At 51.2% G+C, this 27438-nt stretch overlaps 5 protein-coding genes across 7 annotated transcripts; 3 read left to right on the top strand and 2 right to left on the bottom strand.

Annotated features, from left to right (window-relative positions):
* Positions 1-97: 97 nt before the first annotated feature.
* LOC111077508 lies at positions 98-4903 on the bottom strand. The gene is given in 7 exon segments (XM_022371810.2): positions 98-384; positions 456-1013; positions 1075-1434; positions 1509-2057; positions 2059-2102; positions 2195-4699; positions 4758-4903. Coding segments are annotated over 7 exon segments (4194 nt in total). The 5' UTR covers positions 4774-4903; the 3' UTR covers positions 98-222.
* Positions 4904-4907: 4 nt separating this feature from the next.
* On the top strand, positions 4908-7884 carry LOC111077510 (ATP-binding cassette sub-family B member 10, mitochondrial). The gene is made up of 6 exons (XM_022371813.2): positions 4908-5349; positions 5417-5623; positions 5688-5890; positions 5959-6240; positions 6307-7050; positions 7128-7884. The coding sequence occupies exons 1-6, from the start codon at positions 4971-4973 to the stop codon at positions 7398-7400; spliced, it is 2088 nt and encodes a 695-aa protein (XP_022227505.1). The 5' UTR covers positions 4908-4970; the 3' UTR covers positions 7401-7884.
* Positions 7772-10305, bottom strand: LOC111077512 (probable methylmalonate-semialdehyde dehydrogenase [acylating], mitochondrial). The gene is made up of 2 exons (XM_022371815.2): positions 10137-10305; positions 7772-9498 (listed from the first exon to the last, which is right to left on the bottom strand). Exons 1-2 carry the CDS (start codon positions 10164-10166, stop codon positions 7966-7968), a joined length of 1563 nt encoding a protein of 520 aa, XP_022227507.2. The 5' UTR covers positions 10167-10305; the 3' UTR covers positions 7772-7965.
* A 1270-nt stretch (positions 10306-11575) lies between these two features.
* On the top strand, positions 11576-12295 carry LOC111077519. 2 transcript variants are annotated; one of them, XM_022371824.2, is made up of 2 exons: positions 11576-11840; positions 11905-12295. In XM_022371824.2, the coding sequence occupies exon 2, from the start codon at positions 11959-11961 to the stop codon at positions 12292-12294; it is 336 nt and encodes a 111-aa protein (XP_022227516.1). In that variant the 5' UTR covers positions 11576-11840; positions 11905-11958; the 3' UTR covers position 12295. The 2 variants fall into 2 exon arrangements, with proteins under 2 accessions (XP_022227516.1, XP_022227515.1); XM_022371823.2 differs by having other exon boundaries at positions 11581-11840; positions 11929-12295.
* A 987-nt stretch (positions 12296-13282) lies between these two features.
* Positions 13283-27210, top strand: LOC111077502 (carboxypeptidase D). Of its 2 annotated transcripts, none has more exons than XM_022371802.2 (9): positions 13283-14204; positions 19452-19684; positions 19759-20238; positions 20334-20434; positions 22833-22950; positions 23017-24343; positions 24407-24630; positions 24698-25944; positions 26012-27210. In XM_022371802.2, the coding sequence occupies exons 1-9, from the start codon at positions 13716-13718 to the stop codon at positions 26194-26196; spliced, it is 4404 nt and encodes a 1467-aa protein (XP_022227494.2). In that variant the 5' UTR covers positions 13283-13715; the 3' UTR covers positions 26197-27210. The 2 variants fall into 2 exon arrangements, with proteins under 2 accessions (XP_022227494.2, XP_022227495.2); XM_022371803.2 differs by lacking the exon at positions 13283-14204 and adding an exon at positions 17074-18115 and having other exon boundaries at positions 26012-27209.
* Positions 27211-27438: the final 228 nt, after the last annotated feature.

Below are 27438 nucleotides of genomic sequence, written 5' to 3'. Positions count from 1 at the left end.
CAGCGCATTGGCAATGAATTAGTAGCTTATGTGCGTCCTTTTTGCCCACAAGTACAACTTGCACCCTCGCCATGCTGTTTTTGGGATAGATTCCAGCTGTGTCTCTTGTGTCTGTGTTTGTTGGCTTCTTTATTAATTTATGTACATGTGCTAATGTAGAGATAAATGTATTTTGTGGAGTAACAAAAAGATATGAGGATTTCGTTCCCCCTGCCTCACTCCTTACACCTTGCCACGGAACTTGTGATACTTGTCGTGATCCTTGAGCAGCCTGCTGTACATGTTCGACCCCGCTGTGGTGTTGTGCCGCAGGACGAACTGTCCCGACCGGTGGTCGCTTATGCCAATCAGTTCGTGGCACACGCGCTCCATGTTCACTTTGACCTGCAACAAAGCGAAACGATGTGGCAATTATGTCCAGTCGCTCTCTCTCAACATACAAAGGCAATACGAACCTTTTCAAAGATGGTGGTTGGGCGCTCCGTTTCCACCATCTGGTTGATGGTGAATGTCAGGAGGAACGGAGCGACTCGCTTCAAGGGCAGCGACTGGGTGGCCCCAATGTTGGCCATCACCGTGGCCAGCTTGAGGCCCAGCTCGGCGAGTCCGTCCAGCTCCGTCTCAGTGAGGTCCTGGGCCCGCTGTCGGCCGGACCGATAGCCGACAATGGCCTTTATCAGAGTCTCACAGACAGCGGACAGCTGGCCAGCCCGATCGGACACCAGGTTCGAATGCTGCCGCAGCAGCCCCACACAGTTGTCGGTGAGCGCCGCATAGAGCTGGCTAAAGTCGGCCCAGTTGCCGCCGCGGTCGATGAATTGATCGATGGCCACCACACTCATGGTGCCGAACAGGTACTCGAGGGACTCGTTTGTCAGCGGCACTGTTCGGTTGTTGGCCAAGTGGCGCTGAGCCTCCAGCAGGACGAGGGCGAGGCACTTACTGTTGTGGGCGTTGTCCTTCAGGCGGCCGGCCACGTTGGTGCTGACAATCTCGAAATGTTTGTTGATCATCTGCCGGGAGGGACCATCAGGCTAGTTATCATTGAATGGCGGAATCCAGTAGAGGACTTACCGCTCCCTTGATGGTGCTCACAGAGCACTTGGCGACGAAGGACAGTATGGTTAGGACATTCTGCAGCTCGATCCGGTGGGCCGGGCTTAGGGGCGAGGGCAAACCCTGCACCTCCGAGGTGAGCGTGCGCAGCAGAACCAACAGATCCTCCTTGGTCTTGTAGCCAATGATCAGCGGAAAGGCCAGCTCCAGGCAGTTGACATCCAGCGCTGCAATATCGCCGGCAGCTATATCCGAGTAGAGCTGCTTCCAATAGCTGCTCAGCACGAATTCGACTTCGTCTGGATCAAAGTGCAGCTTCTGGCGATGCGAGATGGCCACATTCAGCAGCCTCAGGGCATGGGGATTCTTGTAGTTCAGCTGCAGAGGAAGCAAAATTTAATAGGGGGTCTTCCCATTTGGTCAGTTGGTCAGCCACGAGCCACGAGCCTCACCGAGTGTCCAATGTAGATCTTGCAGATGCGACGAAAGTCCTCATTTATGGTTTCCAGCTCCTGCGCCGCCTCCGCCGTCTCGGCTGACTGGGCGTCCTCGGATGCGGGTGGGGGTGCAGATGCAGGTGCCCTCTTCAGCTTGTCTGACCGATTGATGCAGCCACTTAAATAGGTGCCGTAGCTCTTGATGGTTTCATCCACAAACAACTTGTAGTCGGACGTTTCCTTCTTCTTTGTCGGTCGGAACTTGTGCGCCACAATCTGGCCAAAGATATCGAGCAGCGGCTGCACTTGTCGCTGCATATGCTTGGCATGGGGTCCTGTGGCGGCCGCCGTGGTTTCAATGGCCAGCAGCAGGAAACGTAATGCCTCCGCGGGCAGCTTCATGGTGCCGTTCAGCTCCTCCTTGATATACTGCGAGCAGCTGGCAAGGAAGGCTTCGCTGCCAGCTGCATGAAGGCGGATGCAGCGAGAGAAGAGCGTCTCGTAGAACTTCCAACTAGTCGCCGAGGTGGTGGGCACCAAGGACAGCAGCTCCCTCAGCTTTTCCAAAGTGGCTGCAGATGGCCAGCGGCTGACCAAAGTGCATCAGATCTGTTGAATGCAAATAGAGAGAGAGAGAGAGAGAGAGAGTTAGTTGCCGGTGGATTGGAGTGGATTGGGGGAGCCACCATCATTGCACTCACCTATTAGCAGCTCCAGCACATCCTTGGCCTGCTCTTGCTGGTCGCTGCGACTCAGATCATGGTGGAGGGCGAGCAACGTCAGCCAGAGACGGAACTTAATCTTGCCGGGCAGCTCGTTGTGATGCTGCCTTTGCAGAAACTCAATCAGCTCCTGGGCGGGGGGCAGCTGCAACTCCTTGCCGGGCGCCGCCTTCTTGTGGATGGTGGCCACCAGATGGGCCTCCTCTGGCAGCTCTTCCAGCTTCAGTTTGGCCAGCAGCGAACCCTTGACATTGGCTGTCCGCACGGTCGCAGCATAATCGTTCAGTTGCTGTAGACAAAGCAGCTCCACGCACTCGGCATCCTCCATGAGCGTGTCCCGATCCATGTCGCTCAGCTTTTGTTGGATGCGCAGCTGCTTCTGTTGCCGCGTAAGCATGTGCAGCTGCTGCTTGCTGACCACATCGGCCAGGGCCTCCTCCGCCAGCCAGCCGCTATCGACCAGCTGCTGCTCGAGGCGCTGCAGGCGCTGGCCACAGGCGGTCTTTCCGAAGTTAAAGACCCGCTGCTGGATGAGCCGCCACTGGTCGGGCGGCAGGAAGCAGCGGCGTCGGTGGGTGTGGGTCCTAGGCTTGGCGTCCGTCCAATAGTGGAACAGGAGCACCTCGTAGCTGCTGGCCCACTTCAGGCACTCGAGAAAGGCGTCCATGGAGCGGCGGTTGTGCTCCTGGCTGAGCAGCAGGCGGCCAAACCGCTCCAGCAACTCGGCCGTGCGGTTCATCTGTTCGTCCACCTCATCCAGGTACAGGTGCAGATGCTCGGTGAGGCGGGTGCCCTGCAGATACTGACAGAGCAGGGCGACGATCAGCTCTCGGGCAAACTCCTGGTTCGCTGGCAGGATCTCTGTGGGTGGAGCGTCCTGCAGGAGCTCCATCAGGGCGTGCAGCAGCGTCTTCCAGATCACCATCGAGGGCTTCGCCTTGAGAAGGCCGACCAGCGCCGAGAAGGCGGCACCGGCCGAATGGCTGGGCCAGAAGTGTGCCAAATGCTTGAACTCATCGTTCTGCCGTTCGGTCTCGGACGCGCTTGGCACTGGCACGCATTCTGCAAAGATCAGGCTGATGAAACGCTTCTCCGCGGCGTCGAGGTCTTCGCTCTTCGCGGGCTCCTGCTCGCGCTTCCTCTTGCCGGGGGCCCCCGTCACTGGCAGCGGGTATTTGGCCAGCCAATCCTTGAGCGACTTGAGCAGATTCATAATGAAGCGCTCGGATCGACTCAGGCGCCGAAACATGTCCAGCAACAGCACCAGGTACGCGGAATACAGATGCTCCTCCTCGGCGGTCCTCTTGGGGGCTGTCATCATCCAGATGGTGATCTGATAGCTGCTGGACTCCAGCAGCAGAGGATTCAGGCGCAGTGCAGAGCACAGCACCATCAGCACTGGCCGCAGATGGTGCTGCTTGTGTGTCTTGACCAGCTGCTGCAGTTGCTCCGATACATACACAAAGGCACTCGCTTGCTTAACATTTTCGTCCGTCCCCGTCCCTTTCTTTGCCTTTGGCTTAGCCTTCTTCTTTGCCTTTGTCTCTGGTACATCCATCGAATCACTCTCCTCATCGGAGGACGCCTCTGGATTGGGATTTGTGTCTGGCTCGTCGTCATTCAGCTGCTCCTCTGCCATTGGAAATTGCAGGGATACGTCGTACTTGCGCAGAGTCTCCAGCAAGTGGGCGGCCAGGGTCAGGCTGTGCTGCGGCCCGGCGGCAGCTTTCTCTTCGAATACCATCCTAAGGAGTTGGGACAGAGTGTCCGTGTTGTAGCGGTTATTCAGCACGCTGCACTCGAGGAGCAGCAGCACCACGTGCAGGGGCTGGCCGGAGATGCGCGGTAGGATGAACTCGCCTTGCAGCTGCTTTTCCAGGCCAGCCATCTCCTCGATGCACGAGGACTTCAGGTTGAGGATCAGCTCTACCAGCGGACGCACTGTCAGCTCATCGTAGCAGGTTCGGAGCTTGCGGACCTTCTGGGAACGGCGAGCAATCTCGGCCAGCTGTTTGATCATGGCCACAACGATTTCCGCGTCCGTCTGCAGATCCTCCTCTGCCTGTGCTTCGGTTCTTAGCTTCAGGCACCTTTGCTGGCAGTCGAAGAGTACGCCATAGCAGCGGCAGATTAGTGGGAAGTCAGCTCGCAGTACATCCTGGAGCAGATCAAAGTTGAACATGTTTTGCAGCAGCTTGAGGGCAGTGTTGTCCTGACATTTGGCGGGATCAATGGTGTTCAACAGCGCCTGGATCAACGAGGCCTTGCAGTCCTGGCTGACCATGCCCGGCTGCGCACGCAGCTGGAACAGTCGCATCAGTTGGACCACCGGCAGCTCGTTGCCGGGCAGGGACTTGGCCAGCCATTCTATGAACACTTCGTATTTGTTCGGATACGTATAATCCACAGATTGCCACACATTCAGGCCAAACTCGACCCGTTCCGGATACGGGGTTGCCTCGTCCGTCAGCCAGGCTATGCATTCTGCACAGTAATATGGGTTATTATGTGTAAAATCCCGTAATTAGCGACTTAAACTTACCTTTGCCCGAGCCCATGCTGTTTACTAACCAAAAGGCGCACGTGTTGCCGCGCGACCAGTGTTGGGTTCTGCAGCGTTCCCGAGCAGTGTGACCAAGTTGAATGTTGGAACAGCTGCTCGGATTTTGTTTTCAACTTCTTTGTGGTGTTTTTTTTATTTTTTTTTGAAGTCGTTTTCGTCTTGGTGGGACACCTTGGAACACACAACATCACGATGATACTGCACTGTACAAGACTGACACAAGGCCCGCCGAGCCTACTATTCTCGAGAATCAATCGAGCAGGAAACGCTCTGAATTCATATAATTCATTGACGAGGCCGCTGTTACGACGATACCAGTGCAATCTCCGGCCACCGCCTGGAATACCCCAGCCAGCGAAACATCGAAAACCAATCCTGAGCTGCTGGAGTAGCGGTGCCTGTGCCGGCGTTGGCTCCTGTGTTCCGAGCCTGCGACGCGGCCTGGCACAAGGCGGAAAAGTGTTGGTCAAAAATGTTAAAGCTGTCCCGGTGCAGGCCCGTCTTAAAATGGGCAAGTCCGAGTTTGGGCGTCTGCTCCGTTTGGTCGCGTCGGAGAAGTGGGTGCTATTAAGTAAGCAAGCCCATGGCCTTCACACAACCCTCTGAATGATGACCAACCCAACATTTGCATTTTGCAGCGGGTGTCGCCTGCCTGGTGGTCTCCTCGGCCATCAGCATGTCGGTGCCGTTCTTTCTGGGAAAGGTGATCGATATGGTGTTCAACAAGAGCGGCATGAATAGTGCGGCCCTCGACGGTCTTCAACAATACTCCTTGATGCTCTTCTTTATCTTCGTTTTGGGCGGCCTGGCCAACTTTGCCCGTGTCTATCTGTTCGGCAATGCCTGTGAGTGGATGCCAAAAACAAATGATTCGCAGTCCGGAACCTGCAATCTCTCTCTCTCCCCCAGCTCTGCGCATTGTGCGACTGCTCCGCTCCCGCCTATACCGATCGATGCTCATGCAGGAGGTGGGCTGGTTCGACACGAAGGGCACTGGGGAACTTATCAATAGACTGAGCAACGACACCTACATGGTGGGCAATTCGCTGAGCCAAAATGTCTCCGATGGTCTGCGCTCTGTGGCCATGATTACAGTCGGTAGCGGCATGATGGTGCGTTCCCCCCAACTAACTGTCATGCTCATGCTCCCATCCTAACAAGCGAACCGATCTGATTGCAGATTTACACGTCGCCACAGCTGGCCTTGGTCAGTGCGCTTGTGGTGCCGGCCATGGCTGGCATGGCCATTGTGTATGGACGCTATGTGCGGCGCATCACCAGAACGGAACTGGACAAGTATGCGGAGATAATGAAGTATGCCGAGGAGCGATTCGGCAATGTGAAGACGGTAAAGACGTTCTGCAGGGAGCAGCAGGAAGTTACCGCCTTCGACGAGAAGCTCAATGAGGCGCTGCAAATTGGCTACAAGGAGACACGCGCCAGATCCATTTTCTTTGGCCTGGTAAGCCCCACTGCGCTAGTCCTAGTCTTAGTCCCAAATATCTTCTGACCTTCGTTAATTTCTTAGACGGGTTTCTCGGGGAACTTTATCATCATATCGGTGCTGTACTACGGCGGCACCCTGGTACTTGACAATTCGCTGACCATCGGCGCCCTCACCTCCTTCATGCTGTATGCCGGCTATGTGGCCGTCTCCATGAACGGGCTGTCCAATTTCTACAGTCTGCTGAACAAGGGACTTGGCGCCTCGGAGCGCATTTGGGAGATTCTCGATCGAAAATGCAGCATACCCATTGACACGGGCCTCGTGCCGACGTCCAAGCCCGTTGGCGAGATCGGCTTCCACGGGGTCAACTTCAACTTCCCCTCGCGACCCGACAGCTTTGTTCTTAAAGACTTCACGCTCAGTCTGATGCCCGGCCAGACAACGGCCATCGTTGGGCGATCCGGATCGGGCAAGACGACGATAGCCCTGCTCCTGTTGCGCCTGTACGATCCCCAGGGGGGGAGCGTCACGCTGGATGGAATGGATCTCCGCACCGTCAATCCCCAGTGGCTGCGCAACAACGTGGGCGCTGTCAGCCAGGAGCCAGTGCTGTTCTCTGGCACGATACGAGAGAACATTCTGTACGGCGTGAATCCCGGCGAGGACCAAAGCGAGGAGCTGCTTCAGCGCGTGGTCGAGGAGGCCAACATAGGACAATTTACCAGCAAACTGCCAGATGGCCTCAATACGCTTGTGGGCCAGCGCGGCATGATGCTCAGCGGTGGCCAGAAGCAGCGAGTGGCCATTGCCCGGGCACTGATAAAGGTATGACGAATAGAATATTATCCTCAAAGCAAAACTCCACCCTATCTAATGCAATATTATATGTACTCCGCCCCCAGAATCCCACCATACTTCTGCTGGACGAGGCGACCAGTGCCCTTGACGCCGTCTCCGAGCAGCTGGTGCAGAATGCCCTAGACCGGCTCATCAAGGGACGCACCGTGCTGACAATTGCCCACCGGCTGAGCACGATCCGGAATGCGGACAATATTGCTGTGCTGGATGGGGGTCGGATCGTGGAGCAGGGCACCTACGACACCCTGATGCGCATTGAGGAGGGCGCATTTCGGGAGCTGGTGGCCAGCCAGGCCTTTGGGGGTCGACCCTCGTGATTGTTTTGAATATTCTACACACTTTGGGGGGTGTAGGATTAGATAATATGGTGTTGGATTAGATGTGGTGTGTGATTTGCCGCCATCGCCTGCCACACGGCTTGCTGGTGGCTGGCGCTCTTTGTTGGCCCACTCAAGACCCGTCGGGGATTGGGTCGGGGGATTGAGGCTATGTGTTCAAATATCAAAATGCTTTATTTAGCCTAGTAAAATACAGAATTGACCATGTTAAATGAGAGAGAGAGAGAAGTTCGTTCCTTTAATTCGGATTCAGGTGTTGCTGGCCAGCAGCAGTCCGCTCTTGGATTGGATTGGATTGGGTTATGTCATCGTATCGGTTTTATCATTTTTCAAAACTTTTTTCTGTTTCGTTTCGTTTTGCAAGTCAGTTTTTAATTAATTAATTTCCTTTATATTTTCATCTTAAGTCTAATAAACAGGCACAAAAATAAATGCAATAATTTCTTTGTATCTAGGTTCTAAATACGTCCTGTGCATATATCTAGAAATTCAATACGTGGAACAGTTACGCCTCGTCATCCGTCTCATAATCATCACCGCCGCCCTACTTCATGGTGGGCATAGCCACGGCTGCCTGAGTGTGGGTCACATCGGTCTCGCGCCACAGCTGGGTGACGGTCTTCGTCTGGGTGTAGAACTTGATGCCCTGCTTGCCGTAGAAGTGATGGTCGCCGCGGAAGGAGCCACGTGTGCCGGTGAAGGAGAACATTGGCAGGGGCACGGGAATGGGAACATTGACCCCGACCTGGCCGGCATCGATCTCGTTGACAAACTTGCGAGCAGCCGCACCGTTGGTGGTGAAGATGGCGGTGCCGTTGCCGTAGGGATTGGCGTTCACAATGTCAATGGCATCGTCCAGGGTGTCGGCCTTGAGGATCACCAAGACGGGGCCAAAGATCTCCTCAGTGTAGCACTTCATGGTGGGGGTGACGTCACTCAGGATGGTGGGTCCCACAAAGTAGCCATCCTCAAAGCCGGGCACGCTGATCTTGCGGCCGTCGAGAACGAGCTTGGCTCCCTCCTTCACGCCGGATTCGATGAGATCGTTAATGCGCTGGCGACTGGCGGCACTGATCACGGGTCCCACATCGGTGCCGGGCACATGGCCGGCGTTCACCTTCAGCTTCTGGGCACGCTCCACCAGATCGGGAACCCAGCCCTGGGCCTCGCCCACAAACACAGCCGTGGACAGGGCCATGCAGCGTTGACCAGCAGCACCGAAGGCGGCACCAGCCAATTGGTTCAAGGTGTTCTCCTTGTTGGCATCGGACAGGATCACGCCGTGGTTCTTGGCGCCCATGTTGCTCTGCACACGCTTGCCGTTCTTTCCAGCACGCTCGTAGATGTACTTGCCGGCCTGGTCGGAGCCCACAAAGGACACGGCCTTGATGGCGGGCGCATCGCAGATGAAGTTGACAGCGTCGTGCTGGCCGTGAATCACGTTGACCACGCCCGGGGGGCAGCCGGCCTCATTGAGCAGCTCCATCAGTAGCATGGTGGCGCCGGGCACTCGCTCAGAGGGCTTCAGCAGCATTGTGTTGCCGGTCGTGATGGCCACGGGGAACATCCACAGAGGGATCATGGCGGGGAAGTTGAAGGGAGCAATGCCGGCGGTCACACCCAGTGGCATCACCAGCGAGTATGTGTCCATGTCGCGTGCCACATTGGCCACTGTCTCGCCCATCTGCAGGGACGGAATACTGCAGCAGTGCTCCACCACCTGGAGTCCGCGCAACACATCGCCCTCAGCATCGGCCAGGGTCTTGCCCTGCTCCTTGGTAATGTTCTTGGCCAGCTCGCCCATATTCTCCTTGATCAAAGCCTGCAGCTTGAACATGACCGCCTGACGGGTCAGGATCGACTGGTTGCTCCACGACCGGAATGCCTTCCTGTTGGACTCGAGTGCCGTTTGCATCTCTTCCTGCGTGGCCTTGGGCACACGCGTTACCACCTTGTTTGTGGCCGGATCGTGCACATCGATCCATTCCTTCGTCTTGGACTCTACGAATTTGCCATCGATAAACAGCTTGGTGGTGGGCGCGGCCGATGAGTAGGCGCGTTGTGTCAAGTAGCGGGCCTGCAAAGGGGAGAGGACAATAAAGTATAATCTCAGAGTGGCAGAATGCCATTTTATCGGAATTCCCTGGACGAACTGCAATCCTAACCTCAACTTGCACAGTAAGAATGTACAGTTATGATAAGGGGGGAGGGCTCGATAGCCACGCCCACGCTTACCACTGGGCCCACATATGGCGGCGAACATGCGTTTTTATGGCTTTTCGGTCACTTCGGCAAATGGAATTGTACGCCAAATACACGGCTTAGCTTATCGCGTTTTATTACATATATTTTATGCCATTTCAAGTGCTCTGCTCTGCTAATTGTTTTTGCATTTTGCGATCGTCGCTATCTTCTCCGCTCTGCTGCTCCGCTGCTGCTGCTGCTGCGGCTGCCTACGGAGCGGCATTACGTAACATGTGTTGTCAATTGGCATTTCTTTTTCACGGCCACACACACACACCCACACCCACACGCACACTCTGGCAAATGTAAAGTGAGAGTGGCAGGTCAGTCATTCACCAGAATGGCTGTTGCACTTTTACATATTCATACGCGTACACACATACATATGTATGCAAACACATTTACATACGCATGTAAACTCTTTTACTACAACTGGCGCTTATCGATAATAAATCATTTCCCCCCGCTTACCTCAGCACCGATTGCACGCAGGAAAGCCATCCTGGTTGGGGAGATGGACAGTGATGTGGGTGGATATGGGCAGGAGTGTTCGGAAACTGGCCGCTTCTTGGTCAAGAGTTTAAGGATCGAGATCGAGATCGCGTGCTGTCCAAACGGTGGTTCCACTAGAACTGAAAGCAATTGCTATGAGGCTGTGCCAAGTCGAAGGGGCCCGTGTGTATGGTGTGATTGTTGATATACGAGCAGTGGCAGTGGAACGGTTGGGTGGGGGCTGGACAGAGGCAGACAGACCGTGGAAAAGACTGTCAAGACTGGATGGTGGTTTGGCTAGGGCGAGCGGTCAGGTGGGGTCGGAGGAATGTCGAAATGTTCTTACGATAGCGGGCGCACACGCGTACAGAAAACCATACACACCTACATATATATGAAGAACCTGGCACAACAGCTGTTGTTCTTGTTTTTGTTATTCGTTGGGGGCTCGAGATTTCATTGTGTTGTGTGTGTGTCCGTGCGTATGCCGGAATAGGCATGCATATGTGTGAGTTTGTTTTTGCGATGTTTGCTTTTTTCTCGTTGCCCCGCCTTTGAGGAGCATTAGTTAAGTGGAAATGTTGGAGACCATATGGAATGTTTTGTATAACAATCCATTCGAATAATGATTGCCTCAATGGTGCATAAGTACATACATACTTAATTGAGCAAAAAAAAAAGGTAGCTTACTCTTTGAGATGCTGACAGGGGGCAATGTTCAAAAACCGTACTAAATTTGTATTAAACTACTTCTCCCACCATATCATTTCAAAGAGCATTCAATATTCGGATTTGGTATTTTGTTGGTATTTTAGTGTATGGCACGTGTCGGATGAAAACAACATAAATACATATGTACATGCACATACACACTCACATATGATTTATTAAAAAAAAATATTAGTGCATATGTAGATGAAATTTAATCGCACAAAATGTATGTATGATGATTGTTAAATAGTAAATAAAGTGGTTTTAGAACTAAAGCATACATACATGTGTATGTATGTATATACAACAGACACCACTGTAAACAAAGCGTAACTGTAAACATTGGCTTAAGCACTAAAAAATCCCAAAAGCTTCTAAGTAAATTCGATTGCCAATCAAAAAAATAGGATGGTATTCTTTTAGGCGCAAACCGTTTAGCCCACATTCAAAATCCTGTGCAAGCCGTCAGCACAATCCAGCCAGTATGCTTATGCTTTTGCTTTTGCTTTTCCTTTGACTTTTCACTTTCCGCTTTCCACTTTCCGCCAAGGTAAACAAAGTTGCGCCAAGACTTCCGCTTCCTGGTCAACATAATTAAAACTACTTTCGCTGTTGGCCAGAGTTGCCGCCATTCACATGACATGACACCAGTGCGACATCAGTGAGGAAGCGGAAGGGAGCAGGACTCTCCAACATGTGGAGCATGTGTGTGTGTGTGTGTGTGTGTATGAGGGCATGGGGCCCGAGCGTATAAATAGCCGAGCGCCCCGCAGGATTCGCTTTTTCGCTCGGATGCCACCAACCCAGCAGCAGGCGAGCGCGCTCCGGCCAGGCGCCTGATAGAAAACCTATCCTATTATTTTGCGCAGCTTTGTTGCCACATTGCCATGCCACAGCACTGCTAGGGAACGGACACCAGCAAAGATGGAGACCGCCACGGGCTATCAGGATATTAGCGCCCTGGAAAAATCCGTATGTACATTTTATATATAGCCGTGGAGTGGATATCTATAGATATAGATATATGGATGTGCAGATGTGTTAAAAACTCCCACTGCAGGTGGCCAATGCTGGCTCCCAGCTGTACACGATGGCCCACAAGCTGCACGCGGTGGAGCGCAGCCTGGAGCAGACCACAATGGAGCAGATGGACGAGATGGAGGTGATGGAGCTGCTCGAGTCCATGACCGAGGTGAAGAACGAGTACCAAAATCTGCGCAAGGACATCCTGGAGGTGCAACAACTGCAGCGTGACGTCAGCACCTCGATACGCTTTCAGATGCGCAGCATGCAGCAGACGTTCCAGATGCTCAAGAAGCGGATTGCCACCTCCCAGGAGCAGAAGCAGAAGAAGCAACGCCAGCAGCCGCGCACCAAAACCACAACCACCGAACTCCCCGCCATCGTAACGGCCAATGAACAGTAGACGGTGGGGGGGAGGCCCTCTATATCTGCTAAGCTAAGCTAAGCTAAGGGTTGGGGGTTAGTGCTTGTGGGCTGGGCAATTTATGAATATTCCATGATTTTTATTGATTGCCCAGCTGCTAGTTAGCCTAACCTCAAACAAAGCCCAGTGGTAGCAGTCGGCCCTCGCTCCAACTAAATCCCAAAGCAAAGCAAAATGCTGTAAGAAATGTGTCAAATCTGGTGGAGAGAGTGGGGCCCCACCACCACCACCACCACCAATCGAAAGCAATCAACTGGGCAATGGGCACTGGATCCTAATCCTACATTGATATCAGAAGCAACACCAAGCATTTAGACTCGAAACAGAAACAGATCCTCTACTTTATATACACGCAAAAGCCCACACCACACAGCAACACACAACGTGTATCCTAAATCCCTGTTAGGACTTGGTGTAAGCGCAAAAGGCACTACTTTACGATGCAAGGAAAACCAAATGTCTGATACCATTTGAATGAGAATGCACTTTTTCAAAATTTGCCTTAACATAATCGTATTGTATTGTACTAGTTTTTGATACGACATGTTTTAAAGTACATTCAGAACATATATGATGTACATCCATACATACATATGTATGTAAACATTAATTAGTCTTAGGGGTATCATTCTGATTTATATTTTAATGGTACACAATTGCAACCTATTTTTGGCTAGTTTGTTCGTTTTTTAAATATTTGTTAATAGATTCGATAAGCCAGAGTTTAGAAAATTAAAAATTTAAAAGGCTCACCTAGTTTAAAATTTTAACCCATGTGCGCCCAGCACATACTTTTATTGAAAATACTGCCGTATTTAAATAATCTCAGCAAAATATAAATATCGATATATCAATATATATTTGACATCGGTATCCATACTATACTGGTATATTTCCGGTATATTTTCAAATGTGACCGTATGTTTTGGTATATTTCTGATGGTCAGAATTGTATTTTATCGATAAGTCCGCGTAGTTTTATGTTTTGTGTATTGAATTTTTTTTTAATATAGTGCAACAATTGTTGTTTGTGGAAAGGAAATATGTTTTATTCCTACGGCTTTCATTCATTTTGTGGCGTGTGATTTTGCATTTTAGTGCAGTGACAGTGTGGCTAACGCATCACCCGTGAGCAGGGCAAGCCACCTGCAGAACGAGTTTAAGTTTACTCCGTGTCTCCGTGTTCTGGTTTAATTTGTGTGCTAGTTTCTGTATTAGAGTGAAAATATTGGCAATCATTTGCATATCAAAGAAAGCTGCCAGCAGAAAGCGAGCCACAAGTGCTGCAGCGCCTCGTCCAGCGTACCCATCGCGCCTGCGCCCCCGTTTGTTGTTGCTGCTTACGTGTCCGCATCGGCGGGTCTGGATCGGATCGATCTGCTCTCCAGATAGCAGATAATATGCGCGTTGGCGTTTTTGTGATTGCGTGCCTGGCCCTCGTCGCTGGCTCGCCGGCCCCCGCCCCCGACCCCGCAGAGTACAGCGAGAGCGCTGCGGTTCAGGTGATCGAAGAGACGGAGAGCTTTCTGACGCATCCACACTATCTGGACAACGATGAGATTGGCGCTCTCTTTGGCCAGCTGGCCAAGGACTATCCTCAGCTGGCCCAGGCCTACACAGTTGGTCGCTCCGTGCAGAGCAGGCCACTGCATGCCCTAGCGCTGAACGCCCCACCGGCGGACGACAAGAGCGGGGATCTGCTGCGGCCCATGGTGAAGCTGGTGGCCAACATTCGGGGCGACGAGACGCTGGGCCGCCAGATAGTCCTGTACATGGCCGAGTACCTAGCCAGCAATTACGAGACGGACGACCAGGTCCAACGGCTGCTCAACACCACAGAAATTCATTTTCTTCCCAGCTGCAATCCGGATGGTTTTGCTCTCGCCCAGGTGAGTCATGCTACGAGCCCCGAACCCGTCCCCAGCTATGGGTAGTTCTAGAAGAAAGTTGCTTGTACCACAATCCCCTCTCAGAGGGGGTCTGCAATGGACAGCTGTGGAGCAATATAACAACAGCGAAAAGTGAATGTAACTCGGATAAAGTGTTACCCCAGCTCCACCCCATTTCTCCACCAGATCAATCCATGAATCGAATCCCCTCCCACCTCTCTCTCTCACGCTTTTTGTCTTTTGTTTCCTCTGTGCTTTGTTTCTCTGCCCCGCTGCGTTTGGAATCTGTAGTGGAAAGCCAGGGAAGTATCTCCATCCAATTGGAATCCCCTTCCCTCCACACCCTGAACTATAGTACCATAGGTGACCCACTTTTTCTGGTTCAAGTCAGCTGTGATCTGGCAATTAGCATCTGGAAGTTTCGTCTGATATTATCTGGTGCATCATTGCTCTCTGGCACTCCACTCGATGGCCCACTGAATGTCCAAGCCAAGTGTTTGGGCTTCTGCTTCATGAGTGATATTCAACTTTTATTTTAGAGCTCTTCAGTTGCGTCAAGTGGTGGGTATTGAGAGGGGAATGAGCAAATAAAAATTATCCAGCTATCTCTTTTATATTCCAAAGCTTCCCTAATAAGTCTCTGTCTTCTTTGTTGAGCTTTATTGGTGGTCAGGGTAGCTACACCAACTGCTATAAAATTCTTGATAAGTTTTAGTACAGGGTATTCAACGCACACTGTTTTTCAACTAATTTTGTGTAATCCCAAGAGCAACAGGTATGCACATACATACATATATCGGGCGGACACCTCGAGTGGTGGCAATGTTCGTGTCTGATTAGATTAGACTGTTGTTAAACAAATATGCCAAGTGCTTATCAATGTGATTAAGACGATTACGTGTGGGTGACAGTTCTAAATCCTGCCCCTCCAATTTGTGGATGGAGCCTGGTGTGGCCTTATGCCCCGGGCACTCATTGCATTTTTGTGGCAGCGATTGCCAACTGCGGCGGCCGTTAGTTAGCTGTTCAAGTTCAGCCCGAAAGGGAGGCAGCCGTGCAATTACCTTTCAAGAAACTGGTTACATGTCACAACAACAACAACAGAAGCCGCTATACGGCAGTATGCCACCGTTGACGTCGTCTGGGCGATGTGTTGTTTTGGTTTAGTTAATTTCATTTTCCTGCAATTGAGACACTTTACGAGTAAATTCAACCAGTTCGTCGCTTATATTGCTGCAGTGGTCGTTGTCGTTGTTACTATTCTCCCCGCTAGACGCCCGCGTACTTACGAATAGTTTGACGATTTCCGTTTGATGCAACTACTTAATGTTTCTAAAAATGAAAATACCATTTGATACAGTCCATTGAAACCAATCATTCGTATAGATTCTCTTTATTCTGTAAATTCCTTAAAATTCAAACTACATATATGGGTAAAAATTATAATTTATATAGTAATCGTATATGAAAGGTATCCAAAATAGTCAAAGAAGTTGTGGTATGTGATTGTGATATGTACTCTGCAAACAACATATATTTTCATACCGGGCGTACTCCAAAAAGAGTTAGGGGCAATATTAGATGTGTGATTAAAGTGGATGTGTGTAACGCAGATATGGAAACGTTTCCGACCCCATGACGTATAGATTCTGATCAGCATGTGGCGTGACAGTTTTAGCCATGTCTGTCCCTCCATCTGTCTGTCTGTCTGTAGCTGTCAGTCTGCCGTCCGTCTGTCTGTCTATCTGTCTGTCCGTCTTGTTGAGCGACTAGATCTGTGGGAGCAGCCCAAGAGCTAGGGCAACCAAATTTGGTTTCCAGAAACTGGTTACATGTCCCAACAACAACAACAACAACAACAACAACAGCAGCTATACCCCTTCCGCCCCCACAAAGCCGTCTGGGCGATCTGTTGTTTGGTTTAATTAATTTCATATTCCTGCAATTGAAACTTAATAAATGCAACCGGTTCGTCGCTTTGATTGCTGCCATTGTTGCTACAATTCTCCAAATCTGAATCAGATCCTACCAATAGTTTGACGATTTCATGCAGACTTAATGTTTAAAAATTATTACCATTTGATACCCGTCCATTGAAACCAATCATTTGTATCGATTCTCTTTGATTCTGTAAATTTCCTTTACAATTTAACGACATTAAGTGGGTAAATATTATACTAAATATAAAATTGAATCGTTTGTAAAAGCATCCAAAATGTTATATACTGACTGAGTGGGTAATATGTGTAGTCGCGTCCTCCTGAAACGAATCAATATTCCTATTTAAATATGGAATAGAAAAACTCTTATAATGGAGTAAATCACGCAGAGCATGCATGCTTCGGTGTGTGCCTGAAAGAAGTGCCAGCAAAGTCGCACTGCTGCGTGATTTGAAGAGAAGCTTTGAATATAGAAGCTTTTTGCCAGCCATCACCTCCGCTTTCGCCGATCCGCTCCACTCAATTGCGCTTTGCTGATAAGGAGGACGGCCTTATTGGCCTGGGGAATTTTGTTTATCGATAAGGGCATATGGAAATGTGTGGCGTGTGTGTGTGTGTGTGGGTGTGTGTGGGCGTTTGAACCCCACGCCAGGAACAATGGCAATGGGGTGGGCTGGCGGCTGGCTGTGACGTCAAAAGCTTTTGCAAGTGTGGGAGTTATTGATTTCTTGCTAAAAATATCCTTTTCGCTGACGTACGACGCAAATCCGACTCTCCCTCTCTTCTCCTTATCTCTCTCTCGCGCACTATCTCTCTCTGATGTGGCTTGGTGGCGACTGCGCTCTCACACGCGCTGGCGCCTTGGCAGCCATCTGGCAACGCTAGTCAACACTCAAATGAAACAATAATAATCATTATTGAATCCGAAAGCGACGACAAACTATTAATTTACACTTAAATAACAACAACGGTTCGTGACACGCCATCAGAAAGCTGTGGTAAATACATAAGCATACATACATATATGTATAACGGCAAAAGAAGGAAAACTAAAAAAAAAAACATTCGGCTCTCAAGCTCTCTGTGGCGTGTAATTTCCCTGCAATTAGCGCGCGCTTTGCTTTGCGCCGCTCTCAGCGGAGTGTGATGGCGTCGACGCTGGCAGAGGAGAGGTAACAGGCACCGCGACAGCAGCAGCAGCAGCCCCATGGGCGCTTAAGGCCAATCAACGCAGCAAATTTTCAAGCAGTTCATTTTTCGAAGCTGAGCTGCACCGACCACCCGACGACGGAACGGACAACGACATCGACATCGACGACCCCCCCCAGACGACCAAGACAGGACGCGCGGGCGGAGGGCTCCGCCACCAAAAAAAAAATAAAACCAAATAAGAACTGTATCTGGAGCATCCAGCATTCAATTTGCACGCCCGTGATAACCAGCAATTGAGGTCATCCCCCCCGTAGCGGCTGCGAAGACGGGAAGACCGGCGTAGAAGTGGAGGCGAGTCCCAAGAAGATGCTGGCAAAGTGGATTGTGACTGGCCTGGCTTTGGCCATGGTCGCCCAGCTGGTGCCCACTGGACAAGGCTACATCATCAAAGAGGAGGAGGGCTTCCTGCAGCAGCCCCACTACACCAGCCAGGAGCAGCTGGAGGATCTGTTTGCGGGCCTGGAGAAGGCCTATCCAGAGCAGGCTCGCGTCCACTATCTCGGCCGATCCCTGGAGGGCCGCAACCTGATTGTGCTGCAGATCTCGAAGAATACGCGGCAGCGCAATTTGCTCACACCGCCCGTCAAGTACATTGCCAATATGCACGGTGACGAGACGGTGGGACGGCAGCTGCTCGTCTATCTGGCCCAGTACCTGTTGGGCAACTACGACCGCGTCACGGATGTGGGCCAGCTGGTGAACTCCACGGACATCTATCTGATGCCCAGCATGAATCCCGATGGCTATGCCCTGTCCCAGGTACGTCCGCCCTCCAGTACACGCTGGCGGGTCACCTGTTTGCATACATATCTGCCACTTCACTGTGTACCGTCTCGTCTCTTACGGTAGCTGGGAAAAATCAATAATTGTGAAATTTCAGAATACCAAGAGCCAAGGCAGAGAGTGTTGTGGGTGAGAGTCTTCGGGGGTGTCAGGGTGAGAGAGGCGGCTCTCTCTCTTTTCGCTCTCTCTCTGTGCTTACGTTGGCGTTTAAATTCGCACTTTTTATCCGATTGCGCTAGGCCCAAGCCCAATCCCTTTACCGCCCACTGGCCACGCCTGAGTATTCAACAACTGTTGACATATCGGCACACAGCCACCAGACACCCACGCACGCACACATGCATAGATTATGGCTAATATTCTATTCATTATCTTCTGCGGAAACGAGAACAGTTTGCTTTGCTGGATCATTTTACCGTTTAGCAAAGGTTTCAGTGAATGCGCAGATACATACACATGTGCATGTGTATGTATGGCCGATGCACGGGAACTTTGAACTGATAGAGAAAGGAGAAAGAGAGAGGGAGAGGGAGACAAAGCTCTGAAATTCATTGAGCATAAGCATCTTTCTCTCGTAAGCAAATAACTGTTTTCCCACTCCCCTTCCAGATGCTTAGTGCAGAGTGCAAGAGTTTGCCTGCCTACCACCTGTCCCAATTCTCCCCATTAGTTCTTAATTGGAGTTGAAACTTTCTGAATTTACATATTCACAGTGCACAGTGGGACGGATAACCCTTTGTGCGTGTGTGTGTGTGTGTGTGTTGTTTTGCTTCTGATGATCGGTGATCGGTGGCGTGACTTGGGTAGTATGTGCGAGTAAATGATATAATTTGTTGATTAGGCAATGGACGAGACTCCACTCCAATCCACTCCACTGCAGTCCATCCATCCATCCATCCATCCTCAGTGATCGCTTTTTGCGGGGTCGGTCGGTTCATGTGCGTTCAATCAGATTGTGCAGCAGCTGCTGCTCCACTTTATTTGCGGTTACTTGAGTGATGGCTGGGGCCGTTCTGTTTTGATAATTGGCTTGCTGTTCGATTGCGCAATATCGTTATCGAATATCGATTATGACTCTCTCCGAGTGGTGTGTGGGTTAATGGTGTAATCAGCAGCTCGGGGGTGGGGAGGAAAGAGAGAGAGCTCCGACCCACCTGACAGACATACCAAGCAGTGCAATAATTCGGTCAGGACTGACCTGAATGACAAATAAACCCGCAACGGATAGAGGGAAAGAGAGTGAGAGTGAGAAAGAAAAATCCATACCTATGCTAATATTTCCTCTATTCCACCCCTCCTCTTCCATTTACAGGAAGGCAACTGCGAATCGCTGCCCAATTATGTGGGGCGTGGCAATGCGGCGGGCATCGATCTAAACCGCGACTTCCCCGACCGCCTGGAGGAGCCCCACCACCAGCTGCATGCGCAGTCCCGCCAGCCGGAGACGGCCGCTCTGGCCAACTGGATCATCAGCAAGCCGTTCGTGCTCTCGGCTAACTTCCATGGCGGAGCCGTGGTGGCCAGCTATCCCTACGACAACTCCATGTAGGTTTCAGTTGGGATCTGATCGTGGAATCCACTCACTCTTCATCACACATCCCCATCTATCCCCCTTTTAGTGCCCACAATGAGTGCTGCGAGGAGAGCCTGACCCCGGATGACCGCGTATTCAAGCAGCTGGCGCACGCCTACTCGGACAACCACCCGATCATGCGGAAGGGCAGCAACTGCAACGACTCCTTTGCCGGAGGCATCACCAACGGTGCCAACTGGTACGAGCTCTCCGGCGGCATGCAGGACTTCAACTACGCCTTCAGCAACTGCTTCGAGCTAACCATCGAGCTCTCGTGCTGCAAGTATCCGGCTGCCAGCACTCTGCCCACGGAGTGGCAACGCAACAAGGGCGCGCTGATGCAGCTGCTGAAGCAAGCCCACATCGGCATCAAGGGCCTGGTGCAGGACGCCAACGGCTATCCCATCGGCGATGCGAACATCATTGTGGCCGGCCTGGACGAGAAGCCCATTCGCACCTCGAAGCGTGGCGAGTACTGGCGCCTGCTCACGCCCGGCCTGTACAGCGTGCATGCGGCTGCCTTTGGGTAAGTGGCTGCCTCGCACCCCCGCCCCCCTTCCCGGGTTCCCTTTCCAGGTCCCGTACTGATTTTGTTTCCCTCTGCCTCCCTCCAACCGCCAGGTACCAGACCAGTGCCCCGCAAGAGGTGCGCGTGACCAACGACAACGTGGAGGCTCTGCGCCTGGACTTCAAACTTCTGCCCGTCGAGACGAACTTTGATGGTATTAGCAGCTTATACAGTCCCTATTTTTTCTAGAACCCTCGCGTGCGGCGTGACGGTGAGGAATGCCCAGTCACCGCCAGCACCAGCGACAGCTATCCCCCCATCTAATGTGCATCGTATATGTAACATGCTAGCAGTCATTTGAACCGATATCACTGCATCCATGAACCCCTCCCCTCGCCTGATACACCCAGCACCAGCTCTCTATTGCCATGCACAGCTTTAAGCGCTCCTTTATCTACCCGCCATCTACTTCGCTACCCGCCATCTACTGTATTTTGAAACACACAGCATAGCACCGCACAGACATTCATTTATGTATATGTTTATATGGTTTGGGGGATTCTCTTGATCCCAGTTCGATTCGATGGCTGTTCTAAATATAAATTGTGCTCGGCGAATCGGACTCCAAGGGTCTCCCCCGAATTTTGTATTCTGTTTCGCTTTGTTTCCTACATCCTGGAATCTCTTTTTTTTGCGCCACTGCCAGATTAAGTTTTGTTCATTTTCTGTTTCCTGCACTGCACCGCACCGCACCGCACCACACACATACTTATCTCTATCTCTCATGCAGCACACACTCACACCCACACACAGTCACTGATTGATTATAATTCCGAAACCCCGATTCGATTTGTATATATGTAAGAACTGAACGAAACGAAAAACCAAAAAAACCAAAAATCAAATATCAAAAAAACGACAAACACGAACAAAATGCAATAAAATTAATCAAATAAGCGAATTGTACTTAGGCACTTCTAAAGAAATCAACCCACTTGAGGTCATCGAATGACCCTATCCACGAGAACAAAGGAGGAACAACGAATCGAATATTATGTGAATCGGTTCCCCCCCCCCCCCCCCCAGCCTGCCCATATCCCGTACCTACTACATACATATATACAAAACATATTGTGGTACATTTTAGAGGAAGCGACGATCAAAGCATGCATATGAAACGTATGCAAACCTATCCAAATTATAAGTACATAAATATAGAGGAATAAACACTATCCATGTCGATTTTTTTTGAACGAAAAGGACTTGTTCAACAACACATTTCAATGCATCACGATTTATACTTGTATATGTAGGGACGAGTACGTCCCCATACCAGCCCCATAATACAACACACAAAATAAATATTACGTACACGACTATATATATACATACATATATAGCAAACAGAAAAGGAGTGGAGAGGACTTGTTCACTAACACAACAAACTTATAAAATTATATAAAATATATATGTATATTCGATTAAGTGTGTCAAAGGATAGCTACAATATCCAGACCCATACAAATATCTATACCATACGTACACATAAATGAAGGATATATCCCATGTAATCTATATATACATATATGTAGATAATCTTTCCATATAGGTGGGTGAAACCTAGAGAGACAATTACTACGTACTCTACATACGCTCTATGCATTATGATCTATCTGTCTATTATACGAAATATGTACCTACGAGTATTACGAGTGGATAACAAGAACGAACAGATGGATCCAGCCTCATAGCAAAACTGTCGCCTAAAGTACATATATATTCGAGTTTACTTATAATGGGAGTGCAATTTGAACGGTTTGAGAGGGCGATTCTTGGCACAGGCAGAATAAAATGTGGATTTTAGCTTTGGTGTGTTTTATTTTCACCTCAATTCACCCCATCCCATCCCACCCCACCCCACCCACACATCAACACGAAACCTTGCACAATAATTAGTTGATCACATTGAAAGAGTATTTCTCTGTTTGTTTAGTTTATTTTCCAATTCGATTCTCCCACCCACATTCTTGTGTGAATATATATACATAATATAATGCTTTCCCATGATCCTCTCTCTGCCTGTCAAAGATGTTTTGCTGAAAGTAGATGGAAATTATTTTAATGAACTCTTAATGAAATTTTAATTGTATATTGAACTAAGTACCTAATCGGAAATCAAACGAATCGAAATGTGTGTGCCAACAAGAGTATAAGGGGAGGAGGAGCTAGAGTTGGAGGTGGAGTTGGAGTTGGAAGGAATATTGTATGTTGGGGCACACCCGATGACAAAGGGTTGAGAATTTCTTTGGCATTTTACTTGGATTTTACTCTCAATAAATATAAAAACTATGACAAAATGAAAATAAACAAACGAAATTATGCAACTGCAACTGCATCTGCTTTCGCCTCTTAGACGCACCCCTTGACAGCTTTCCATTGCACCGGCTAATTGTGGCTAATTCTCTGACCCCAACTAATCCCAATCCCATTCCCACATCCTCCTGGCATGGCTAATCTTACGTACATACATACATATATAAACTTGCACACATGCACACCACACAGATATACTGGAACATATCCCTAATCCATGTCCAAATCCCCATCCGTAGGCAACTTCCGCAAGGTGAAGGTGGAACGCGCTGAGCCGCCGGAGGCGAGGAAGGAGCAGTTCGACGGCTTCCTCACCCACACCGTCTTCGAGCACCACAACTATACGGCCATGGAGAGGTGAGTAGAACACGCGAGTGCAGCTTGGAATCAAACCTGGAGACATTCCCTGCCGATACTTTGCAGCTACCTGAGGCAACTGGCGGCCAGCTATCCCTCGCTGACGAGGCTCTACAGCATCGGGAAGAGTGTCCAGGGCAGGGAGCTGTGGGTGCTGGAGCTGTTCGCCACGCCAGGATCGCATGTGCCCGGCGTGCCCGAGTTCAAGTACGTGGCCAATATGCACGGCAACGAGGTGGTCGGCAAGGAGATGCTGCTGCTGCTCAGCAAGTACCTGCTGGAGCGGTACGGCAACGACGAGCGGGTCACCCGGCTGGTGAACGGCACGCGGATGCACTTCCTCTACAGCATGAACCCGGACGGGTATGAGGCGTCGCACGAGGGCGACCGCACGAGCGGCCTGGGACGCCCCAATGCACACAATATTGACCTGAATCGCAACTTCCCGGACCAGTACGGCACCGACAAGTTCAACAAGGTCACCGAGCCGGAGGTGGCTGCGGTCATGAACTGGACGCTGTCCCTGCCGTTCGTGCTCTCGGCGAACCTGCACGGCGGCTCCCTGGTGGCCAACTATCCGTTCGACGACAACGAGAACGACTTCAACGATCCGTACTCGCGCCTGCGCGACGCCAGCATCAACGGCCGCAAGCTCAATCCCACCGAGGACAACGCCCTGTTCCGACACCTGGCGGCAGTCTATGCGCAGGCGCACCCCACCATGCACCTGGGCAAGCCGTGCGAACTCTTCCAGAACGAGCACTTCCCCGAGGGCATCACCAACGGGGCCCAGTGGTACAGCGTGACCGGTGGCATGCAGGACTGGAATTATGTGCGCGCCGGCTGCCTGGAGCTGACCATCGAGATGGGCTGCGACAAGTACCCCCTGGCCCGGGAGCTGCCACAGTTCTGGCACGACAACCGCGAGCCGCTGATCCAGTTCATCGAGCAGGTGCACCACGGCATCCACGGCCTTGTGCACAGCACCATCGGCACGCCCATTGCTGGTGCCGTGGTCCGCCTGGACGGGGCCAATCACTCCAGCTTCAGCCAGACATTCGGCGACTACTGGAAGCTCGCACTGCCCGGCCAGCACAACGTCACCGTCCTGGGGGACAACTATGCCCCGTTGCGCGTGGAAGTGGAGGTGCCGGCAGCGGAGCCCTTCAACATGCGCCTGGACGTGACCCTCATGCCCGACGATCCCCAGCACTGGGCCTCGGCCAACGACTTCCGCATAATCGAGAACGTGGTCAACACCCGCTACCACACGAACGCGGAGATCCGCTCCCGCCTGGCGGAGCTGGAGAACCAGAACGGACAAATCGCGAGCTTCGGCTATGCGGACAACGAGTTCAGTCGCTACTTTAACTACCTCAAGATGACCTCCGATGTGAGTCTGGGGCTGCCGTTTTCCTCATGCATCACTTTCTCAATCGCTTTATTTCGCTCACAGATCGGGGAGCCCGAGGAGCACAAGTACAAGCTGCTGGTGGTTAGCTCCATGTACGACACAGCGGCGCCCTTGGGCAGGGAGCTCATGCTGAATCTCATCCGTCATCTGGTGGAGGGCTACAAGCTGCAGGACGCCACCGTGATGCAGCTGCTGCAATGCAGTGTCATCTACTTCCTGCCGCAGACGCAGAAGTTCCCGGAGGTCTTTGACCTGTACAACACCAAGTGAGCGCGGCCCAGCGGCCCAAGACCCAAGAAATTAAAGCCACAAATATTAATTCATCTCTTGCAGCTCCTCTGTGTGTGATCCTGTGCTGGGCGACGAGCTGGCCGAGCGCCTGCTGAGTCCCGAAACGGAGCCGGGACGCGACATGCTGCTGCAGTTCCTGCACAGCGAGCGCTTCGACCTGATGCTCACCTTCAGTGGGGGCAGCTCCGAGCTGGGCTTCCCGCACGGCGACTCCATACTGGAGAAGTTCGCCCACAGCATCCAGCGCACGGAGTTCAACTACTCGCCGCTGCAGTGCAGCCCCTCGGCGACCAGGCAGCTGCACCGCGAGACCAGCGATCGGCTGACGAACCTCCTCTACAAGATGTACCACCTGCCCATGTACACGCTGGGCGTCTCCTGCTGCCGCATGCCCGCCCACAAGCAGATCGCCTCCGTCTGGCGCAAGAACATCGACAAGATCAAGAACTTCCTGGGCCTCGTCCAGACGGGAGTCGCTGGGCTCGTGCACAACGATGGGGGGCAGCCGCTGCGCGAGGCCTTTGTGCGGCTGCTGGAGCACCAGACGGTGTACAATGTGACCCGGAATGCGGCTCGCTTCCAGCTAATGCTGCCTCGCGGGCTGTACGGCCTGGAGGTGACAGCCCCCAACTACGCGTCGCAGGTGATCAAGGCGGAGGTGCAGCAGGGCCAGCTGCTCGACCTGGGCGCCATCCGACTGCACCCGTTCACCCTCATACGCGGCGAGGTCGAGGAGCTGCCCAGCAATAACCCTGCGAGCCACTCCGTGACGGGTATCGGCTCCAAGTTCACGACTAGCATTGTCGGCGTCGTGCTGGACGAGGGCAACCATCCCATTCGCAATGCCAAGGTGTCCGTCATCGCTCCCGCCGGGCTCGAGCGGCTGCGCAACTTCACCAACAGCCTGGGCGAATACCGGCTGTCCGCCGTGCCCCTGGGCACAGTGAGCCTCAAGGTGGAGGCACCGCGTCACTTCGAGGCCACGAGGCAGCTGAACCTGGCCCAGGGCGGATTGCCCACGGAGAATGTCGTCTTCCATCTGAAGTTCAACGAGCATGTGTTCGGCCTGCCGCGCTTCCTCTTCATCATCTTCGCCAGCGTAATGATCATCGTTGGCGTGGTCGTGTGCGTGCTGTGCGCCCAATTCTGGTTCTACCGGCGCCACCGGGGCAACAAGCCGTACTACAACTTCTCGCTGCTTCCACAAAAGAGCAAGGAGCACTTCGACCTGGAGGAGGACGATGCGGGCGATGACGGCGAAACGGAGCTATTCCGTTCTCCCATCAAGCGTGGGTTCCCAATTACATTTGACTCCGCTTCCAGCTGCCAAATCTGAATGTTGATTTTGTTTTGCAGGTGGCATGACCATTCAGCCGTACTTCGATGAGGAGCACCTGGAAAGGATTCTGCACACGGACGAGGAGGATGACGAGGACGACGACGAAGATGGGCCGCGCATGGAGCCCGAGTTGGATGTGGCCGATGACAGCGGCGACGAGATTGTCATGTTGCATCAGAGCGGCAAGCCGCGCCGGCACTAGGCACAGGTCCCGATCCAGATCCAGATCACACACAACAGCAGCTACAGCAGACACCACACAACAAAACTGTGATTCAAAACTTTTTCAAGAAAATCCCAACCCAAGCGAGGCAATTGCTCTTTTTTTTGTTTTGTTTTGTTTTTTAATTAATATGCAGCTGCGGTAAACATAATAATAATAATGATAGTAGTGCCCAACCCATTCTCAAAAGGCTACACAAATAATTCCCTTCCAATTATGCTTCAAAAGAAACAATACTCCAAATTGAACGTTAAGCCGCAGCTGCAGCCGCTTATTTATCACCCATTGTCAGATGGGTGTAATCGCAATCGCAATCGCAATCGTAATCGTACTCGTATGTGCTGTAAACGTAACTACAGAATTATTATTCGGTATACCTGCATAATTTATGGAAACGTATTCTTTGCCGCTTGCTATTTATTGTTAGTGAAATGTTTGTAATTATATTCGCATCACAATGCGCCTGCAAAGTCCAGCTTTATACATATAGAAAAAGGCATCACCACCGCCTTGCCCCGTCCCGCCCGCTCTGCACTGGCCGAACTTTGGCGAATCTCTCAATGCCCCCTCCTCTGCTCCGGCGAGACCCCTTGATCGTACTTGTAATCATAATCGCAACTTAACTTAAGACTGAGAGCTTCTTGTGCAATTCTAACCAGAGTAGAAGCAAGTGAAGAAGCAATTTAAAAATAACAAACAGCATTCGGTGACTGCCAACACACATTCCAGCAGCTTAGTGTGGCTTAACCTTCTTCCTCCCCACCCGCCCTTTCTTTTCAGTGTACAGTGCATTGCACAGCAATATGAGAGGTGAACAAGGCCTCCCTCGACATTTTTAGATTGTAAGCCAATTAAGGCAGAAAACGTTTTTTTTTTATATATATGTATTTCATTTATATTTTGTTAAGATTTAATGGCCACTATATTTAATTGTAAAACTGACTAAATTAATCTGAAATTGGTTTCAGTTATAGAGTCTTATTATGATCATTTACTCCAGGGCTTTTGATTTCCTATATGGATCTACCATTATAGCTTAGTCTTCCCATTCAGTCCTTCCGGAAGTTTCTCTCCTTTTTGCCTGTGGTACGCACTGTACATAATCGATGTCTCTCTGTTATAGCTTCAATAAATGATCCGGCCTAAAAATAGAAGAGCGCCTTAAAAAAGTAACAGCACAGAACAGTTAACAGCTTTCAAAACAATGGCCTTGATACCCCT

Source organism: Drosophila obscura, unplaced genomic scaffold (assembly GCF_018151105.1).
Source record: "Drosophila obscura isolate BZ-5 IFL unplaced genomic scaffold, ASM1815110v1 contig_29, whole genome shotgun sequence".
Taxonomy (NCBI): Eukaryota; Metazoa; Arthropoda; class Insecta; order Diptera; family Drosophilidae; genus Drosophila; species Drosophila obscura.
This window is presented reverse-complemented; position numbering and strand designations above follow the sequence as displayed.